Below are 23,078 nucleotides of genomic sequence, written 5' to 3' on the forward strand. Positions count from 1 at the left end.
ACTTTACTGCAACAAACAGATTACCATATATATATATATATATATATATATATATATATATATATATACACGTAGCATTTAAAAGAGCTGGTTTGGTTTTGTCATAAAAGCTTTAGCAGCAAAAACAGAAAATGCTGTTGCAAAGTACAGCTCTACTTATACTCTTCTGTAGTTGGGTTTCAGGCCTCAGCACAACAAGGAGTGAGTAAATCAAGGATTAAGTAGCAGTTAAGAAGTGAAAAGATGTAATCCTTATATTGGTAATGTATGACGCCAACATCTCGCCTTTTATTTTGCATAGTATTTTTCTATGAGTAAACTAATGCCAACTTAATTCTCATCTCTGTAGGTACTACATTGAAAATTTCTACTACGAGTCAACCAATAGTTATTGGATCATGTCACACAAACACAAGTAAGACATTTTGATTTCAATTAAGCATTATATAGTAAATAGTAAATAGCTCAGCTCAGTGAGCAAAACCTCACCACTTGATGAAAAGCCTATAAACTCCACGCTGGGAAAAGCTTTGGCAGGACTTTTCAGGATCTCAATCCTACAGCCCCCACAAGACGGCTTCTTGATTCACAAATGAGCGCTGATTCTAAAGAGACCTGCTAGTATTATTGTTTAGGTGTTTGTTATAATATCATCGTCTTATTTTTGTGTGATGATATGTTTCAAGATACAACCATTTAGACCCAAAACATGATAGGGCAGGAAGGAAGGGTTGGACTGAGGGCTAGAAATTTGTAGTATGCCACTGATGCCAAACCAGAGTTGATACGGCTCTAAGCCACCTATGCATTTCTGTAAGCATGCACATTACTCTTTCAGCCTATAGGAGATTTGAGCACAATACCTTTATTGTAAAGCTATTTTTTGCATTATAAACACTGCTATAAATGCTGTACAATTATATATATATATATATATATACTATGCCATTTTTCTCCCTGTCTTTTTATCTTTATCTCTTTATCGCTCTCCTTTCTATCTTCTCTTATTTTTTGTTTTTCTCCCTTTTCGCTCTCTCACTCTTTCTATTGTCTTCCTCCCTTTTCTCTCTCCTTCTTCTTCCTCCCTTTTCTCTCTCTCTTTCTTCTATCTTCTATCCCTCCTATTTTTCTCTCTCTTTTCTGTTTCCCCCACTTTGTTCTTTCTTTTTCTTACCTTCTCACTCTCTTTTTTCTCTATTTTGATTGTGCCTCCATCAACATATAACAATACCTTGTAGTCCCTTACATCCCCCACACAACACTATCCTTCAGCCTCTATGCATACTACTATACAGCAGGGATGGAGGACACTCAGATGTGATAACAATACTTGTATATGCTGTAATATATGTTAATTACTATAATAAAACAAAGTGAATTAAGGCGTTTCAAATGAAATTGTGAATCATGATTTACAAATAAATAGTTTGTAAAGTGTTCAGTGTAAAAATAAGAAAAAAGGCTGCCAGCACTTAGCACATGACCCCTATGTGACAACAAATTGAAAAAAGATAAATAAAGTGCAGCACTCAACAATTTACAACATATATGTTGTTAAAAAATAATAATAGGTAAAGTGATATGCAATCTTTGTTTAAATATATATTTTCTTACAAAGTGACACCCATAGTGAATAAAGTGCTGGGTAAAAAAATTGTATGATATCTTCTATAGGACCCTCAACGGGTTCACATATGAAAAATAAAAAACAATATGCCATAGTGTTATTCTGTATATACAAAGAAGATATGAATTCCCCCCCCCCTATACGATATACACTCACAATCGGTTGAGCAACCCAGTTTGCTCAAACTATAAGGTGTTTTTGTGGGGAATCCAATGTGATGTTCGTTTTTTTTATAGGATCCGCAGCTTCTAATGAAGATGTTCCGCCCAATATTGTTGCCCTCAAGTAAAATAGTTATAAAATAGTTAATACCTTAAATGTTGTTTACAAGGAGGTTTTTGATATGTAAGAATATCATCTCATACACTGTGTCTGCGGTACCACAGGCCAGAGCCGGCCTTAAGTGTTCTGGCGCCCTGTGCGGACTACTCCTCTGGAGCCCCCCATCCCCAGACGGAGGCGTCCGTCTTCCTGCTGCGGTGCGCGCTTATAGCTGAGAACGCTGGCACCGCGACAGAGTCATGGAGAGTAAGGGGCGCCGAGCGGTTGCTGAAAACTTCACGAGCGACCGCTTGGCGCCCCTGCCCGGGACTTAAATTAAAACACCGGGTTTTTTTTGTTTTAACTTTATTTAACATCCTCCGTGTTAAATAATGTTAAAAAAAACTTTATTTAACATGGAGGATGTTAAATAAAGTTAAAAAAAAAAAAAAAGTCCCAGGCAGGCACACACTCAAAAGGCAGGCCCTGCCACAGGATTTATTATTTAGTTATAAATATCACCCTATGCTTGTAAACATGTTTATAATGGGTAGGGCAGGGTTTTAAAATCTTTAAGAGCCTAAATAGTGACTTGCAATAAAGCTGCTACTTGCTTGGATTTGACCTTGGCTATGTCTCAAACCCAGCTTCTTGTATCGCCCTCTTGTACTTCTGCTCGGTGGAGTGTTCTCGGTGTTGTCATTTGGCAAGTTTGACTGAATTGTACCCCCAAGTATACTGATTCTGCTTCTGACCCAAGGGCATATCACTTATTTGCCATATCTGTGTCCTATGTTTTCGTCTGCAGTCGGGCCTAATCACCTTTACTTCCACCAGAAGGAACTGTAGGACAGTGGCCTATCTGTAATGCGTTTTCCCGCCTGATCCTGGTACATCTAACTTTACACTGCACCTGTCACTGAAATCATTATAATAGCCAATTGGCGAGGGAATGTAGTGTTATTCAACATCTTTATTCATGGGTTTTCAAGTGTTTGAAGGGAGTACTTTCCTGCCACTGAATACAGCTGTTTATACACACCATATTTTGTAGGCAGTGAACTGGGGCTTATCATGACCCAAAGATGAGGAGAATAAAGGGGTAATAGAGGAAGGGTAATATAGGAGTAATTCCCAAAACATTTTCTAATTGGCTACAACTTTTTGCTGCAATGGCTAGTATGACTGAACAGAAGCAGCCTAAACTCTGTTCAGGTTTGTTTTGCTACATGGACAGATGGTATTCTATAGGGTCAGTATACATGGACACCATACAAGGCCTATAGGGTTTATGGGTAGTCCCAGAAATTTAAAAAAATATATTAATATTCCCTCATTGTTAAAATGTGTTCAAAAGTGACATGAAATGTGTATACAATGTAAAATGTTTTAATCTTTTCTGATCCAGTTGAGGGGATATACACGCACGCATATATATATACACATACATACAACTTTATCTCTAGAATAACACCGACTTGGGTAACTGAGTAACACAGTAATGGTTTACAGGCTTTTTAACGCTAAAGTAACAGCAAAACACCAACTTTCAACTTATTGCTTTCAAACAAAGGAGTTCACTAATGGCCTTTTAAAGCTAAATTAACCCACTTTAAGCCTTTTAGGCTTCTATTAAAAAAGCATGCATGCACAGTCACACCATATTCGTATTTACTTGAGGGTGCCAGGCAACCCAATGAGTAGAAAGAATGTTACCTGCAAAACGATGTACAATTGGTGATATATTCGACATGCAAAGTAAGGAAACACTGTTTTTATTTTTATTCCTCCAATGGATTTGCCACCCTCAGATAGTGATTTTCCTTTCATTTTGAAACAACGGCAATTTCCAGTACTTTAAGTAAGGTTGGAATATATTTGTCCCAACCCGTATTCAGCCGTGGACAACTGAGTAGTCAAGATTAAAGCTCCATGATTAACAATTACCCATTCTATTTTTTCCCACAGGAAGTATAATAAGGAGTCGGGGAGTTTGTCTAGTCGATTGGGCTAACATAGCCGAGCTAGAATACATCCAACCAGCAAATATGCAGCTGACTGATTTATATAATGCAGATACTAGAACTGTTTTATAAATGAAAACAGCAATATAAAAAAATAATGTTTTAATAAACAGAAGTAAAACGCTACTTTCTTTCCATACCTGGGTTCTGTGTTAATGATATCAAATTAAGCATCCTTTATAAACAAAACATAATATATCTTTTCTTTGATTTTAGGTTTGCCATCTTTGACCCTAGTGGTAGACACTTCTGGCTCTATGAATTATACTTTGAAAGAAATAAAAAATGCAACAAATTTTCTCGTTGATGGTCTCCAAAATGAAACGAGGCAATACACCTTGGTGGAATTTAATGATCCATGTATGGGCTTTGTATAGAATTGTATCACTCTAATTTTCTATGTGTGCAGATTTTATAGAATGATCATTTTACATTTTTAAAGATTTTTTCTACAATAATTACATGTAAATCAAGTCATATTTGGGGTCATTATATGTATTTATATAGAGAGGGGGGGGGCTTTTATTTTAGCACTTTTCCCGATTAAACAATTTAAGATAGTTCCAGGATAAATATTTATGTTTTACAGGGAAATATTTGTCATAGTATTTCATGTATAACAGAATTTTCTGATTGTTTAAAGAATGGCAGTATGCTCTCCTTGTGCACAAAATATCATGACCAGTATATGCTGCTTGACATTGAGTACCTTCTGGTGTTAAAATGATGTTTCCAATTTTTTTAGTTGTTGGACCTGTTCAGATCACATGCTTTAAAACAGAATTTAAGGACTATGTGAACAAGATTTATACTTATTATAGTAGTGACTGTCCTGAATTGTCAATGGCCGGTCTCCTGTTGGCACTGGAAAACAGTCCTTCTGGCTCTCTGTTTGTACTAGTCACTGATAGCTCCTCAAAAGATTACAATGACTACAACACAGTGAATCGTATATCTTCTCTTCTCACATCTAAAAGAGCAAAGGTAAGATGGGTACAAACACATCAAAAACATCAAAAACCAGTATATATGTCTACAAATCTGCTCTATAGTCAAGTAAAAGATTGTAAAATATAATGGGGCAAACAAGTGAAATAAAGTAAAACAAAATACACATTTTGATATGGCAAAAATAAATGATTAATTAATGTATGACTAAATAAATTATTGAATAAGGTTTAAGAATTACATCCTAGAGACATCAGTAAAGCGTATTACACCATGAAAAATTATAACAAAACTATTTTTAATTGGCTAACTGCAAACAATAATACAATTATTAAGGACTAACGGGATCATAAGGTTATGCAGCCATCAAGAGTTTAAAAACTATTCAAACAAACCACTTCAGCTTCTAAAAAACTGTAAGGAAAATAACACATTATAATAGCGATACTTCCACAACATATCGATTTCTCCATTAATAAGATTTCCGAACGGAAGAAAATTGACTATGTCAAATTGTAATCTTTTTTGTCATCCAAAAAAAATGGAACCTAAAATCCCCTTAGTATGGGGCATTTTTCACGGTAGGGCTGAACAGTAAACTTCAATTCCCTGGAATAAACATAAAAACATTTCTTTCCTTAGGTGATTTTTCTAGTCCGCAGCTACTGCTTCAACTCAAGTTCTGATGATTTCTTGATATACAGAGAGATTGCTTCTAAAAGCTACGGGCATGTTTTCCTAGATTTTAACTACCCTGACATAAGTGAAGTAAGTAAACATTATTGTCTGTTTGCTGTTGTAGTTACAATTATTTCTGAACAACTCTTTTGCATACCCCAAAAAGTCTTTTTGCGAGCACAAAGAGATTCCAGGAGAGCTTCGTAGAAACAACAGAAAATCTGTTTATAAAATTATATACTGAAACACAATATTCTTCTAAATATCTAGTTTCATAAATTACTGTTAATATGTTACAAAGTTACGTTATATGTTTTGGTAAAACGTCACACTCTCGTCATACACCAGAAATGAGACATTTGGAATGTTATTTATGTTATTCTATGGCTTAGCCACTTAAGGACAAAACCCTACATTTACTTGATTGCACACAGCAACGAATAAAACTTTGAAATGAAATTATATATATATATATATATATATTTAAAGTGATCCCAGTTATGTCATCATGACATCATCATTTAACATTCTTTTTATTAGATTTTTTAATATCATGACATCATCAGTGATACCCTCTAGTTATCAGAGATCTCTAGTTATATTCTTATGCTCTAATAGAGCAGTACAAAAAAGTTGAAAAATGTGTTAAAAAATAATAAAATTAGGAAACACCGCATGTTGCCCACCAACCTAAAATCATTGTAAACAATAGAGTAGGTGACATAGTTAAACAGAGAATGGTCAGAGATCACATGGCCCTTTAATTACTTCACAAGAAAATTGACCAATGCCTGTGGAGTATTATACTTGGAGAATGTTGCTAAACAGACATATTTTAAGCAATTGCAATGTCTGTGGTAGCATTTGAAAATATATATATTTTGAAAGAAAAAAAAACAATAAAACATTAGTGGGTGTGCTGTAAATGAGAGAGTGGAATTAGAGCTGAAACCAGAATAAACACACACAAAAAATATTAATACTAAAACTGTTCACATCTTTAAGTGTAACATTGCTTTTGCCATTAAGGGTTTAAGGAAAGCTATGATATTTAAGATACTTATTCCTAACTCATAAATGCAATGGATCTAATGACACGTAACAGCTGCATCTAATTGTCCTATGGTAAAATACCATATTTGCTCGATTATAAGTTGACCCCCCTCCCAAAATTTGAATACTAATTTAGGAAAAAAAGAGAAATCCTGAATATAAGACTACCCTATAAGAAAAATAGTTTTACTAGTACATATTAATTCACCTATTCACCTGTAACCTATTTTTTCATATTTAATAAAAACTATGATTGAAAAAAATGATTTTGTTGTTTTTATTTCCTTTATTTGCCACTCTGTTATTTGATAACCTCCGCAGCTGCTGGCACTTCCGCCGGGGCTTCTATGGTGGAGCACCGGAAGACCATGTGATGCCAGAGCTCCGTCATAGAAGCCCTCAGAGGACATGCCGGCAGCAGCAGAGGCTGCCAGAGAGGAGGATCCAGGTCCCCTGCAGCGCTGCGGGGGATCTGGATCTTAGTCTTGTAGTCAGACCTCTATTTGACAACCTTGAATATGTCTTATAATCAAACAAATACGGTAGTTCAGAAGCAAATACATTTTTTACATTTTTTATTTTGCGGCAGCAAAGCTCAAGTGAAATACATTGTGATGTAATTTCTAACATTTTCTAGCTTCTCTGGTTTTCATTGACTTTCATTTTTCATGTAATTGATTTTTATTATTTCTGCTTCCCACTTTTTATTCTTATTGGTACTAATTACGTTACATTACATTTATTTATAAGGCGTTGGCTTTTGAGTAATAATACTAATAGAAAACTACTAAATTGATTTCCGGCTTCTTTTGTCAGTGGGGAGTACAGGCTGTCAAATGACAGCCTGATCTCCCGTGCAGCGGCAGGGATGTGTCCCTGACACTGCAAGAAGGGCTGGATTCTTGAGAGGCGTTTTTTGGACGTCCCGGTACGTCCATAGGGGATTGAAGGGGTTAAAGAAAATTGTAAGCTGATTTGAGCAGGGCCCTCCTCACCCTGTTGTTTCTGGTATAACTGGTAGTTATATACTACTTGCTATGTCCTGTCTACCCATTGTACAGTACTACAGAATTTAATGGCGCTACATAAAATAATAATAATATTATTAATAATAAAGAAAAAAAATAATAAATGATTTATTTTTTCTAGATTGTTAACCTTCTGGACTTTTTGCTTTGGATACCAACTAACAGTTCAATACGTTTGCTCTCCATTGATACAAATTATACCAGTTATGACAGCACTTCCTTTACATTTCTTGTCAGAAATAACTTTACAGCAATAATAATATCTACTGATGGATCTATATATTCAATGGTCATTACAGGACCTTCAGGTAGGTGTATTATTTCATTTCCTGTAAATACAGGACTATTTATGTACACTGGTTACTGAATGTCTGGAAATGGATCTCTTTCTCTTCCCAAATATAACATTTTGTCATTCAGTACACTAAATAATGGTGTTTGTAACATTGATAAACAATGTATGCTTTTTATTTTTGTTACATACTACAAAGTTGTCGTTAATATCATCTGTGTGGCCAAGTGAAGATCTTAAGAAGTTTAAATAAAAATAATGATGTTTGTAGAAATTTAGAAAACTGTATTAGAAACCCAATGACTATGTATGCACTGAAACCTAAATATGTGTCTTTTCAGGTGCTGAAGCAAAAACAAATAAAATAATGAAAGAATATTGGGGATCATTGCATTTTGTAGAAAATCCTGACATAGGAGCTTGGAAAATTAACATAAGTGCCTCTGCATCCAGTTCCATACGTATTGAAGGCATTACCGGTACGTATTTGACAATGTTTATATAATGACAATAACTACATATCTTGCTTGCTTATTATTGGATTATATTATAGAGCAAAGAAATATAAAATGCCCATTTTGGACAAAATAAACCAACTCCATTAGTACAGACACAATAGGAGGCAGATGTCTTTAGTGTCAGCTTCAAAGAAGCCTTTGCTATATCCCTGCCTTCTATCCTTTAAATGCAATACTTACCACCAAGATCTACCTGACCGTTTCACGCTCTGTTTGCTCATTCCATAGCATGCTTTCATAATTAATTGAGAAATATGTATGTGGTATAAATTGGTTGCAAAGAAATCTCTTATTTTAATGCCATGAAAAGTGCTGAACTTTGTTTCTAAACCCCCCAGATATTATTTACATAAATCTCCAGAGAACAGTTGTTGTACTCTGCACAATGTAACTAATTTCTTTGTTCTCTTATTTTACAGCCAACAGTATAACACGTAAGTAAACGCAAGTTTTTAATTTTCATTATGGTTTTTTTTTTATGTGAGATTTTGCTCACCTTTTAATTAGCAGATATGTTTTAATGTTTCTGTATTGCATTTCTAATCAAACATGCCAAATTAACATTTAACCCTTTGCGGTCCCATATGTTTTCACCAAGTGCGCCAAGCAGGTCCTTTTAATTTTTATACAAAACAGTTATATTTTCTTACAACGACAAAACAATGAATAAATACTATTCTAAAACCATATATTATGTTAGCCTCAACATTTTTTCATTGTATGAAACTTTTTTTTTCATAATCATCTTCACCAGTAAAATCACATTCAGAATCACCCTGTACTAATAATATGGCTAAATCTTCTTTATAATAGCGACATCTAGTGGTCACTAGTAAATCCGACAAAATATTTTACCGCTTGTGGTCCAGTGTCGGATTTACTAGTGACCACTAGATGTCGCTATTATAAAGAAGTTTTAGCCATATTATTAGTACAGGGTGATTCTGAATGTGATTTTACTGGTGAAGATGATTATGGAAAAAAGTTTCATACAATGAGATAGGACCGGAAAGGGTGAAGTAGATTCTTGTATTTCTTGTTCAAAATTGACAATTAAATTGAGCATCTGTACAGAAACTGCTATTTATGTATTCTATTGGCGTGACTGATCTTTTCTCTACCACCCCACAGAATAATGGCTTATTTCAGTTTGGTTTAAGAGTACGTTAGTCTATGCAGTTGCCAGGCATTCCATTTAGACATGATATTTTATTAAATGTTGAGTGCATTGGGCACTCAAACTTGGACTAATCCTTGGTTTAGTCTTCAGTACAGCCATGTGCCAAATGCCTATCCCATGCATGTTAATTTCCTGACATGAACAAAATGTTCACCTTGCACATTTATAATTCAGCTTCAACTCACAAGTAGACTACTGCACAGTTAAGGTTGATATATGTTAAAAATATGTCGAAAATTAACAATAACTTTCACTTCATTGCAGCCCAAGTTGCAGTTGATTTGTCTCCCTTTAAGAATAAACTAAATACTTATAATGTATGTATGTATGTAATGTAGGCATGTTTCACTTTACTGAAAGGGTGGTAGATAATTGGAACAGCTTCCTATCATAAGTAATACAGGATAATACTGTGAGGGAATCTAAACATGCATGGGATAGGCATACAACTATCCTGAATCTAAGACAAGATCAAGGACTGATTAAGATTTGAGTCTAACATAAGGAAAAACAATCATGCTACATGGGCAAATGCATCGTATCATGTTATTTGTGGGCTCAGGGTTAAACCTAGTTTAGGGCAGACTGTACATCCATCACATAATATAATGGCACAAATACTAAACAAGTCAAAATACATTACCTCCATATATATGTGAAAACTTTTATTATAGTAACAGAAACTCTCATTTATCGTATTTTTTTGTGTGAGAAGCTGCAGATCACTCTGCATAGAGGAAACCTTGGCATTTAACTGGAAATGTAATATGAAAATGTTCCTTTTTAGCATTAGTCTTGCATGTACAATTAAACACCCAGTACTTCTAATGGGAGTGGGGCCATAAATATCATCCTCTACACTAAATAGAATAAACACTGCAGGGATTGCTAGGTGGCATGTGGTTGGTACTTCTTTGCAGACCACCTATCATGTACGTAGCTGCCACTTTAGGGTCCCTGATCTCTAATCTTAATGTTAAACTTAAGTTAAGGGTGGTCCATGCTGACATCTAATCTATTCTCATTATTCTGATGCTACATATTACTAGATTAAATGTATTTATGTTTTTTATTCAGCCACAGATACCTGCTCAAAATGTCACCCCAGAGCCTCTTGTAAGAAAAATCTATTTGGCAGTAATTGTGTCTGCAATGATGGATTTGAAGGCAATGGCTACACGTGCTATGATATTGATGAATGCAGCAACTGGTATTGGTCTTACCCTTGTAACACCGGTATATGTAAAAACACATATGGCTCATACAACTGCACCTGTCCATATGGGTATGAAATGTCAAACGGAACATGCGCTGACATAAACGAATGTGCAAGACCTGGTTTGAACAACTGCCACTCATTAGCATCGTGCATTAATAACAATGGCTCCTATTCCTGCTTGTGTCCTTCTGACTATTTCGGAGACGGATTTTACTGCGAGTTCAATGAATGCACAATAAATGTTTGTGGGGATGGAACGGAATGTATCAAATCATATGGATCATATTCCTGTATGGACCCATGTACAAACTACACCACGCTTGACCAACCTTGGAGAAGCACATCCTATAATTATTATTATGATTATTATTATTATACATGTGATTATTACCTGTATGGATGGTATCGATTCACAGGAAGTGGAGGAACTCGAATGCCTGAATATTGTCCATCCTCATATCGTTGCAATACTAACGGTCAAATGTGGCTGCATGGTTCGCATCCTCAGCCTGTAGATGGAATTGTAAACCGCACTGTTTGCACAAACTGGTACGGGAACTGCTGCTATTGGTCAACTAATGTGTCAATTAAGGCTTGTTCTGGAGGGTACCACGTGTATAAACTAAAAGGAGTATCAAGCTGCAACTCCGCATATTGTACAGGCAAGTTATACTTTAATTTAAACCTTAAAATATGAGGCGCACACAGGGGAGGGCTGGCAGCCTAAGGCCTGGGGGGCAAGTCAAGTGAAGTGGCTCCGCCCCCTCGCACTCACCTTTCACCCCTCACGCTGCTCCCATCACTATGCGGCCATCTGCTGGAAAACTTATCTAAATGGCCGCTGGGTGCTGATGCCACCGGCCGGAGCTACTTTAATCCTTTTTCTTATTTATTTAACCTCTTAACGGCAATACACGTACATGTACGGGGTTGCCGTGCACCGTGATAACGACAATGCCCGTACATGTACGGGCTGTCGTTAAATAGCTGCATCGCCGCGGCTGGGTGCTGATGCCGCCGGCCGGCGCTGCTTTAATACTATTTTTTTTTCATTTAATAGCCGATCCGGCTTGCCATATTAAATTTTTAAAAAAAGTATTAAAGTAGCGACGGCCAAGCCCGCCCCTGGGCGCACATTGGGTCCTAATGGACACACAGAAGGGTTGAAGAGAAGTCTGCTACCAATGTCTCCTTTTACTCCATACCCTACTTCTCTAGCTACATTGGCTCTGTATGTGTATATTTAGTACTTTCAGGGTTCTGTGAATCGGAAAGATATAATATTTACATTTTATTTTCAAACAGATCCAACAACAGCCAATGATTCCTGTTTATGTGCAGATGATGAAGAGTGCAGATTTGTTAATGGTCATTTCGGCTGCTATTGCAAAAGTACAGCTGGGCCTTCAGGTACGTAAAACAAAGCTCTAAAAATGACATGACATGAGCAACATAACAATTATTATTATGATGGCACATCAAGAAAGATGCCATGTCACAACCTTGTTTTTGTAGTGCGCTCGGCTCTTTAATCTTACAGTACAGCTTCATGCGAGGCAGTTTCTAGCCCTGCCTAGAGGGACCACGGCTATTCCCCACTACCAGCTACCTCCTTTTTAGTGTAGTAATTCCCATGTTGCTATACCTGTTATATTTGGCCACTTATTTTTCTTAGCACATCATTTAGATTTTTCTTAATTTTTGCTAAACTAGTTATTTTGATCCTATCATCAATAAAAGTTAAGTTTAAGTGTATCTTGCTAGTGAGCCAGTCTTCATAGTTGGACATAAAGCTGGGAGGCTTGCATTGGCTATTGTTTCCATTTCTAACCTTGTAGTCTGCTTAGAGCAGTAGTAGCAGGCATATACAGAAGAGGGAGCCAATGGAAATACGTAATCAAAAGCTGACTTAACCTATGCCTTATCTGCACGTCAGCGCCTTTCACTGTTTATCACATCGCCCACATTGATAAAGTGTACGTAGTTACATAGTACATAAGGTTGAAAAAGACCTAAGTCCATTAAGTCCATCAAGTTCAACCTACCCAATCTTCGTATTCTTGATCCGAAATAAGGCAAAAAAAACCCTAATTAAGCTACTTCGAATTCTGCCTTCAGGGTAAAAAATTCCTCTAAAATATTAACTCTATATAGTCCTGTATGTCATGCCTTTCCAAAAATATCCAGACCCATTTTGAAGGCATCTAATGTATTTCACTACATCACCTCCCTTGGCAGTAAGACAAAATGAGCACTCCCCCCCTTTGAAAATTGTCTGACAATGGGAAGTTGTCTGACAGGGTCTCCTTATTACGCCATCGCTCTTGCTCTTGTAAGAATTTCTGTGGACGCGTATAATCCCATCCTCCCAATACAATTATTTTATTTACAGTCATTGAAGATTTACGACCTGTTTTGACATGCGATGCCCATATAATGAGAGCTTCTTTTCGGAAATGCCACCTGGAAAAATTTAACTTAAATAAAAAGAACATACATCTCGCAAATGGTAGCTGCATTGGTTCACAAGATTATAATGCCTCAAACATAATATCAGTGGTGTGTGCACCAAAAGCAGGCTTGTGTGGAAATGAGTTACTGGTAAGTATGCATCTATAAAGTAGGTGTTTTAAATATATATTATGAAACAATAGTTATTAGAAACTAGACTTGTGCGAGTATGAAATTTGTCAATTTTTACAAATTTCCAAAAACCAGGGGGGACCTCCCATGAAACAAATGAAAACAAAGCAAAGAGCACAACATTTTCATTTGAATTTTGTTGGTTCTTTTACTCTCAGTCACGCTCTCTCCTTCACGTTTTCTTACACTCTCATTCTCTTTCTCACACACTTTCTCTGAATGTTTCCTTATCTTCTCCTCCAACAGCTTTTGTGTCCCTCTCTCCTTGCCACACAGCTCCACTTTGCTCTTGCATCTTCTTCTTCTTCTTTCTTCTGTCTTTCTTCATCTGCTTCTCAGTGGACATGGCTTCCTGGTGAACTTCTGAAAAAGGGCTGAGCTTTTAGCCACACCCTTTCTTCTGATTGGCAGAATAGATAGGGACTGCCCCCGTGGCTCTGCCCCTTTGTGGAAGCGCACAGAGAGGCTAGAATAATGCAGGTAGATGAGCAGAGAAAAAGAGCAGGAAGAAAGAAAATATATTAAAAGGAGGTATTTGGAAATTGTAAGGTTTTAAGATCAGAATGTGTTATTAGGGTTAGACAGTAAAAGAAGGAAAATAAGAGTAAATGAACATTTAAAGTAAAATTAATGGGGGGGGGCAGGAAAATAAGTCACTGAATATTAAGAATGTTGCGATTTATATAGGGAAAAAAACATATGGGTAAATTAGGATAAGATTCACAAAGATCTAATTTTGTAACTTTATTAAATGCGAAGTGAACTATTTTCTTTGTTCTGTGTAACAGCTGACTTGACTTAATTTCAGAAAAACAAAACGCATGTCATCTACAAAAACACTGTCTACATTTCCCTGGATGTTAATTCTACTGTTGGGGGAGAAGATGTAGTCAGCATAACATTTTCTTGTATATACCCACTGGATATGCAAGCTTCTCTCAACACAGCCTTAACACCTTTTACAAGGTAATTGGGGTATATATACACATATATATGACGTTTTGTTCAGAAATGCTTTGAGGAATGCTTTGCGAAATGAGTTGAGAAACGGAGAAAAGCTCCCTAAAGGTTGTCATTCCAAAATTCTGTTACCTTATATATCTACGACATTTCAATATCTCTTAATATATATATATTAGCTGTTTTGATATCATGCAGAATCATTTTAATCTGCTTTGCCGTTACAGCTCTGTGCATATAGATGTGGAAGGTACTGGACAGCTGCTAGGAAGCATTGCTCTCTACCAAGACTCAAGCTACTTAACACCCTACGAGGGATCTGAGGTTGTAGTGACAGCTAAAACAATGCTGTACGTTGGGATATTTATAGATGGCGCAAGCATATCTGGGTACTCCTTGGTAATGAAAAATTGTTACGCTACTCCTTCCAGAAATGCTTTGGATTCAAAGAAATATGACATAATCAAGGACAGGTATGAAATGGTATACAATATTGAAAGCTCACATGCAGTAACTTAATTTTACTTCACACAACAATATAAATAATGTTAATACAGAAACTACAATTGATGAAATTTAACATTTTCTAGTGTCATTAGGCTAAAAATTAACATTGGTTTCCTGGTAATTTTCCATTTCAATTTATATTAGTAGAGCAAGGCAAGGTGATATCGTTCAGAAATGAAATCAAAATAACAACTCACTTTTTTTCCAGCTGCTCGAGCAAACAGGACCCCTCCATTCGTATTTTGGAAAATGGGGTTTCAAACAGAGGACGTTTTTCCGTTCAGCTGTTTGAATATATCAAGGACTTCAATGTGGCCTTTTTGCTCTGTGATATTCATGTGTGCGAGCGAGCAGCAGAGTCGTGCATCCCAGTAAGAAATATACTGTCCTAAATTCTGTTAAAAACTGAGAAATACCATCGCTGTGAACTCTTGTCCTTCAGAATCTACTTATAGAAAAAAAAAATACAATGATTTTACTTATTCATCAATGTAGTTTATAACGAAATGGTATTTTCTAGGTCTGCACTGGCATGAGATCGATAAGTGACAGTGACAGAGGTACTGTTCATTCTATGGTTTTGGGGCCAATTATTAAACAAGGTAAGATGTCTTAACGTTTCTCCCTGTTAAAATGTCCATTTCTAATAAAATAACAGCTAAATTAATGGTGGGTCACTGAGTTGCCCTAATTGGGGAGAGGCACCTCGTTAAGGAGCCAAACCATGACCCAGAAGTAGAAGCAAATCAGCTCTTACCAGCTGCTCTAAAGAGAAGATCCACTCACTGTCACTGAGGTAGACTGGACTAACCGCCGTTGGAAGAGCAGTGCTGGATGGAGTGATCATGTATCTAACACTAACCGGCCCAGATTGAAGGAAGTTACAGGTCTGTCTCTACAGACCTTTGTGTCAGGGCCCCATCGTCTGCCGGGGATTGATGCAGAGCTCCAGGATATCATTTCATATCGTGACTCTTAGGACTAAAGCTGCGTTCACTGCTAGGGAGACCTGTCACAGAGGTCTGTAGGAACTTGCGCTCCTACCACTGGACCACCAAGTTAAGAAAAAAAAAGGAGAGGGAGAAACTTAAGAAGTGGGGAGTGATAGTGAGAATTAATTTGATTTTTTCAATCTTTTAGGAATAGTAGATACCACCACACCTAAACCATCATCAGCAAACTGCAGTAAGTAACTGTTATAACTGTATTGTTTGTTGAGGAGGCTGCATGGGACGACTGCAATTGCTCTATAAAGTTCTGTATATTGCAAAACTGATGTTCATATTTTTCTTTTATTTCACATTTCAGGAACAATGCATCTTCTGGCATCTGCAATTGTATTCCTAACAGTTTTTATCATTATAAACTGACAACACAACTATGAAAGTATATTCATTTTTAAGCAAGGTAGTATAATAGATTAATGTATAAATTCTTACTGATTCATAAGCATTCTATATAGTGTGATGTATATACATGTGTCTGCAAATAGGACTTTTAAAGGTAATGTGCTCCTCGTGTGAAAGGGGATTTTTTTCATCGAAAAATTTAATTGTAGGCTTTCCCACCAATACTATGTCGGGCACAATTGCAGTTTCTGCTCTTCATTAGAAGAATCTGAAAATAAAACTGCGGAACCTTTGGTGTGGGATAAACAAGAAGATTGATACTATTTATTCCCTTTTAATAATTCACTAGTAACTGTATAAATAATATTCCTAACATTATTCAAGTGAAACTAGCTGCGGTTGTCAGAAGGTCAAGATGGTTTCCACAGAAGAAAAGCTTGCCACTTATTTTCCTTGACATACCTCTTTCAGCTTTTCCCCTACTCTCCTTTCAGCCTTCTCACACATTCTTTATCTCTTTCATTGCCGTCTCTCTCCTTTTTCTCTCTCTCTCTTTCAGCCCTCTATTTCATTGTAGGCTTCTTTCCTTCTGTTTTCTAGTTGTATGCCCCTTTTGTTTCTTCCTAACCTGAAACCAATATTATTTTAAAGTCACTTTTCTAGCTCGTTTGTAATGTATTTTCCTAACCCCTTCACTTTCAGTCTTCACAGCTCCACACAAGGGCCATCTTATACCTAGTTAGGCCTGGTCGCTTCATTTCTCAAGCACTTGGAGGAAATCATTTATGATTGCATCGACCTAAACCTCGAGAAAATGGTTGGTGTTTAGAGGACCTGTTGAACAGCTGCCATGGGATAATGGTAAACCTAGGCCCATCGCAGCTGCCTGTTTTCCCTGGCATTATATATATAACCCTGCTCCCTATTACCTTGGTGCATCTGCTATCTAATGCATACTCTACCTCTCTACCCTTATAGTCTCCCCATTCGAGCTCCCTTTTTTTCTCTCCCTCTGGAGCCCACACCCTTTATTGCTGTACAGTGAAAACCTTAACATAAGCAAAGTGTGCGATGTAAGCAGAAGTCATTGTTGCTAATGAAGTCTTATTAGAGTGCCAGTAAAAGCCTTCGTGGTTCTTGGGTAGGGGTTTAGTTCTCTGATCTTTTGGTGGAGCTCAGGGTCCTTTGTCATCAGAGGTTGCAAATCCATAAGACTGGGGAAAGTCCACCTAATGGTGGTTCTTGACACTTCTCAATAAGATCATCTTGTTAAACAAATCAAGGAAACATTATTTGAATCAACTTTATTGTTACAAAACATACAAATGACTTATAGAAATATAATAATGTTCAGTCAAATTATAACATTATGGGGAACATTCCTTTAATCTGTTTCCTGAGTTCTGTCTGAGCATGTAGCTCTGTGGAGAACAGCATATATGTTTTCCAATATCTCAAGTGTACATCAATGAATGTTCTATAATCCTATTTCTTCTTGAAACAATGCTTCATTTTAGTAAATTTCTACTTATGATTAATTCCTAATAATTAATATTCTCATTCTAGCCTTTTCATGCTACCTTGTAAGCATTATTGTGTAACCATTGTTAAATATATACAGCAAATAACGCTTGTTTCTACTGTTTATTCATTTCGCGTTATTATTTATATATATTCACAACCACATTTATATGTTGCTTATTCATATTTAACACCTTCTTTCCAGAGGGTGCTTTGTGCGTATCCTTAACCACTATTGTCCTTTTTAATTGTTCATGCACCTCCATGGGACTGTTTGGAAGCCCACCAGTTTAAAAAGTATATAAATATATAACATTTGGAGTATTTGGACACCTCTCATGCAAACAGTTGATCACTAATCCCTAGCTAAGTGAGTCATAAGATTCATTTTTGTTGCTTTTTTTTTGGATCCCTAGCACATGTTACACGCAACTGCAAAAGAAATCCACCAAAATGTATTCAGGAGCATCTCCAGATTCCAGAAATATATAAAAACTGTGCATGTGGGGCATGTGCCGCACTCATTTCATTGCGTAACTGCTGGTCAGGGTAGGCCCACAGAAAGGTTTAAGTGACATAAAAATCCAAACATTCAATGAATGCCTGCACTTAGTAGGTATTTTTACATTAATGACAAATTGATCTTCAACTCTCAAATTCCTCCACACCAAACTTATCAAACCAGGTCTACATCAGGATTCATCCATCACACTTCCAGATAGCGTAGTGTTAACTTCAGTGAGCATATTTCCACCATTTCACCAGCGACAATGTGCTTTACATACATATCACGACTTACTCCCTCACATCTATCTCACACCTTGCTCCCTCACATCTATCATGTAGGACATGTCACTCCATCACACCTATCACACATCAAAAGTCACACCCATTACACAACATTCATATCCATACCTGGGAACTTTCAGGGTTTGGCCCGGAGATTGCCGGGTGAAGCACCACTTCTCCGGGTCAAGACCCGAATCCTCCAGGTGGCGAGAGCGGGGTCTTGACCCGCCCCGCTCCCCGTCCATTTTACCTTGAAGTAGGGGTGTTTCCAGCAGACGTCAGCGGGACCGCCCCCGACGTCAGCGGGCAAGAGAAGGCTCCAGGTAGCCGGAGGCCAAAAGTTCCCAGGTTTACACACACATACAGAAACATACATACATAAACTAACAAACATACTTCTTTACACACACAACCGTACTTTTGTTGGCTCAGCAGAGGTTAAGCCGGTGACCGTCTGAGTGTCTGCCTACAAACACAATTTGCACGAAACCAGGCCTTTTGGTCAGTCACTGATGATTGAGAATGACTGCGTACGGAATGATGTTCTCAACTTCCTAATTTTTTAACCTCCTAATTTGCTTGTGGAACAAATGTTAACCCCATGTTAAATATCTTCTTTGACCTCATTAAAAAACATTTTCAAGAAAAAAAAGAGTCCTGAACATTCTACTGTTTACCACAAGGCAGTAAAATGAGTCAGGGTGTTTGTCTAGTAGATTAGACACATAAGAGGGTTGAGAGCATACACGTGATTAAAAGGCACCATGTGGTAAAAAAAAGAAAAAAACCAACCCCGAAGCAGAGGTGCTACCAAAAGAACAGCGTGGCTGCAGGAAGACATAGGCATGTCTATTACTCTCCGCTCCCTCCTTACGCTCTGGTTCTTAAAGGCACTCTAACCATCATATGCACTGTAAGATGTATGATAGCTCACCGCCCAAGCACTGGGTTTGCAAGTGTGTGAAGGGAATACTTTCCTGCCACTGAATACAGCTGTTTCTACACACCATTTTCTTATAGGCAGTGAACTGGGGATTATCATGACCCAAACATGAGGAGATTAAAGGGGTGATAGAGAAAGGGTAATTCTCAAAACATTTTCTAATTGGCTACAACTAATTGCCGCAATGGCTAGTATGACTGAACAGAAGCAGCCTAAACTCTGTTCAGGTTTGTTTTGCTACATGGACAGATGGTATTCTATAGGGTTAGTATACATGGACACCATACAAGGCCTATAGGGTTTATGGGTAGTCCCAGAAATTTAAAAAAATATATTAATATTCCCTCATTGTTAAAATGTGTTCAAAAGTGACATGAAATGTGTGTACAATATTAAAACCAACATTTTTAATCTGTTCTGATCCAGTTGAAAGGATATACATGCACGCATATATTTATATTTCTCTATAATAACACAGACTTGGGTAACTAACTGAGTAACACAGTAATGGTTTACGGGCTTTTTAAAGCTAAAGTAACAGAACAACACCCACTTTAAGCCTATTGTTTTCAAACAAAGGAGTTCACTAATGGCCTTTTATAGCTAAATTATCCCACTATAAGCCCTTTAGGCTTTTATTAAAAAAGCATGCGTTCACAGTCACACCATATTCGTATTTACTTGAGGGTGCCAAGCAACCCAATGAGTAGAAAGAATGTTACCTGCAAAACGATGTACAATTGGTGATATATTCGACATGGAAAGTAAGGAAACACTGTTTTTATTTTTATTCCTATCAATTTGTTTCCCTCAGATAGTGATTTTCCTTTCATTTTGAAACAAAGGCAATTTCCAGTACTTTACGTAAGGTTGGAATATATTTGTCCCAATCCGTATTCAGCCGTGGACAACTGAGTAGTTTTTCTAGAACTACAGCTGAACACAGACAAGGTGAAAATTCTTACTCAGGACTACTTGGTGCCCTCAAGTCAAATAGTTTATACCTTACATGTTGTTTACAAGGAGGTTTTTGACATGTAAGAATTATCATCCCATACACTGTGTCTGCGGTAGTGCAGGCTTTATTATTTCGTTATAAATATCACCCTATGCTTGTAAGCATGCTTATAGTGGGTAGGGCAGGGTTTTAAAATATTTAAGAGACTAAATAGTGACTTGCAATAAAGCTGCTACTTGCTTGGATTTGACCTTGGCTATGTCTCAAACCCAGCTTCTTGTATCGCCTCTTGTATTTCTGCTTGGTGGAGTGTTCTTGTTCCTTAGCTAGGCTGCACCTCAGACCCTGCCTCCTGTACAACTCTCTGGTGCTTCTACATGGACTGCTTCTCTGGATCCTGACCCTGTTTCATCTGTGACCTAGCTCCCAGTTGACTGAATTGTACCCCCAAGTATACTGATTCTGCTTCTGACCCAAAGGCATATCACTTATTTGCCATGTCTGTGCCTTTACTTCCACCAGGAGTAACTGTAGGACAGTGGCCTATCTGCAATACGTTTTCCCGCCTGATCCTGGTACATCTAACTTTCCACTGCACCTGTCACTGAAATCATTATAATAGCCAACTGGCAAGGGAATGTAGTGTTATTCAACATCTCCATTCATCCTAATGAGAAAACCTTCTGATATACCAGCAGCCCCAAAAGAGAGATTGGGTGGCATTAGTTGTGACCTACAATCCACAAATGGAAGCCCTACACAAGATCTCAATGGAACTACAAGCAATCCTATACACTGAGGAAAGACTTCAGACTTTATTATTCCTACTTACCCCACTACTTTCATCCAAACAGCCTCCTAACCTCAAACGATGGATTGTGAGTAGCGCCCTTCACTGAAAAACAGCAAATGGTACCCTGCCAACAAAAAAGATGTGGGATCTGTCCGCACATCCACATCACAAAATACTAATACCAGGCTGACACTTACACCACAAAATCAATGGCTGTTTTACATGCAATCATCTGTGTATGTGGTATAGTTCATTATGTGTGTGTGTGAAATGCCCCAAAGCGATATACCGTATTTCCTCGGATATAGGCTGCCCCCGTATATAGGCTGCACCCTAAAAGTTTGGTGCTTTTTTAAAGAAAAAGTTTTTTTCTTTAAAAAAGTACCAAAAAAACATGCTGTCACTCTGTCTCCCCCCCCCCGAGATATGCTGCCACTGTCCTCCCCCCACCCCCGAGATATGCTGCCACTCAGCGGATGTGCCGGCACCGGAAGTTGTAAACGCGTATTGCGTAGATGTCCCCCGCCGGCCCCGCAAGACACCCGGGAGTCTGCTCTGGTAAGTCTTGGGGGCAGAGGTAAAACGCATCGTGCGGACGGTCACCGGCTGCGGCGATGCGGGTAAACCACCTCCGCTGCCGGGACATCTGCACTATGTGCTTTAACAATCTCCCTTGCCGGGACTCCCCCCGTGGCAGGGGAGGCTGTCTGAGTGTATCGGAGAGTAGGATACATGTCCCCTGCACCGCTGCGGAGGATCTGTATCCTAACCCCGCTGCCTGCCCGGCGCCCGGGACTGCATGTCCCGGGCGTCGGGCGCTAGACCCCGAATATAGGCCGCACCCCCAGTTTAAAGACTTAAAGTGGGGGGAAAAAGTGCGGCCTATATTCGAGCCAATACGGTGTGTGGAGGGAAACAGGCCAAACATTACACACGGTTTAATTCCCACAGACAACCAGAAAAAATAGATACACTTGTTAGAGAGCATTTCTGTGAACCTGTACACAGCAGATGTGAAGCTCTTCGTACTGATGGGATTGTTCTGCACCCAGAGGGAGAGAAAAATATGGGGAGGTCAAACTAATATGCCGGTTTAACGCCCTACTAACTGGCCTCAATAGAGATAGCATATTCATCTCCCGATACACCCTCACAAATTAATAATCCTCTCACAAACACTTCATTACTACAACCAATGTATTACTGCTAACATTTGACTCTTTCATGGATCTGGCATGTGTCAAATGGTTTTATGGCCCCTCTAACCAGGGAGTAAACTGATCTAAGACTGAACTGTTTCTATCTATCTAATTTACTGCTAATGACATTCTCCAATGCCTCTGTGTTTATTTTACCTTTTTGTTAATCTGTGAACTGTGCTTTTATATTTAGAAAATTCTGTTTTAGCTTCCCTACTACCCGAGGAAGGGACCTAACAACTTGGTCTTAAAAGCTTGCAGTTAAACTCTCAGCCAATAATTGGTATCATCTTAACTATACTTTTCCATTGGCATCAAGCAAACTTAGCAGCTACAAATGTGCAGGCAAGTTGGGCAGTGGTTGCATGTATGCGCACCTACGTTCCTGTCATGCAATGCTTTTTTGAGATCCGGGTGTGCTACTGAAGTTAAAGACTCTGAATGCCAAATTTAAAAATAGTATGAAATCTGCACATCTTTTAATATTTGCAATATAACTGCCAAAATAAATGCAAATTCTAAGGTCAGATTCACCATATTTTTATAGAAATACCCACGAATGGGATGTCTAATCCAATAACAGTCTAA

The 23,078-nt window shown here is 37.8% G+C and overlaps 1 protein-coding gene across 1 annotated transcript; it reads left to right on the top strand.

Moving 5' to 3' along the window:
- The first annotated feature begins 88 nt into the window (after positions 1-88).
- Positions 89-16,907, top strand: LOC128502239 (uromodulin-like). The gene is made up of 17 exons (XM_053471996.1): positions 89-201; positions 350-415; positions 4,129-4,272; positions 4,658-4,896; positions 5,503-5,628; positions 7,741-7,927; positions 8,253-8,390; positions 8,849-8,863; positions 10,687-11,490; positions 12,134-12,238; positions 13,221-13,429; positions 14,280-14,437; positions 14,659-14,904; positions 15,147-15,309; positions 15,459-15,540; positions 16,079-16,123; positions 16,247-16,907. Exons 1-17 carry the CDS (start codon positions 132-134, stop codon positions 16,306-16,308), a joined length of 2,859 nt encoding a protein of 952 aa, XP_053327971.1. The 5' UTR covers positions 89-131; the 3' UTR covers positions 16,309-16,907.
- The last annotated feature ends 6,171 nt before the right edge of the window (positions 16,908-23,078 follow it).

Source organism: Spea bombifrons, chromosome 7 (assembly GCF_027358695.1).
Source record: "Spea bombifrons isolate aSpeBom1 chromosome 7, aSpeBom1.2.pri, whole genome shotgun sequence".
Lineage (NCBI taxonomy): Eukaryota > Metazoa > Chordata > Amphibia > Anura > Pelobatidae > Spea > Spea bombifrons.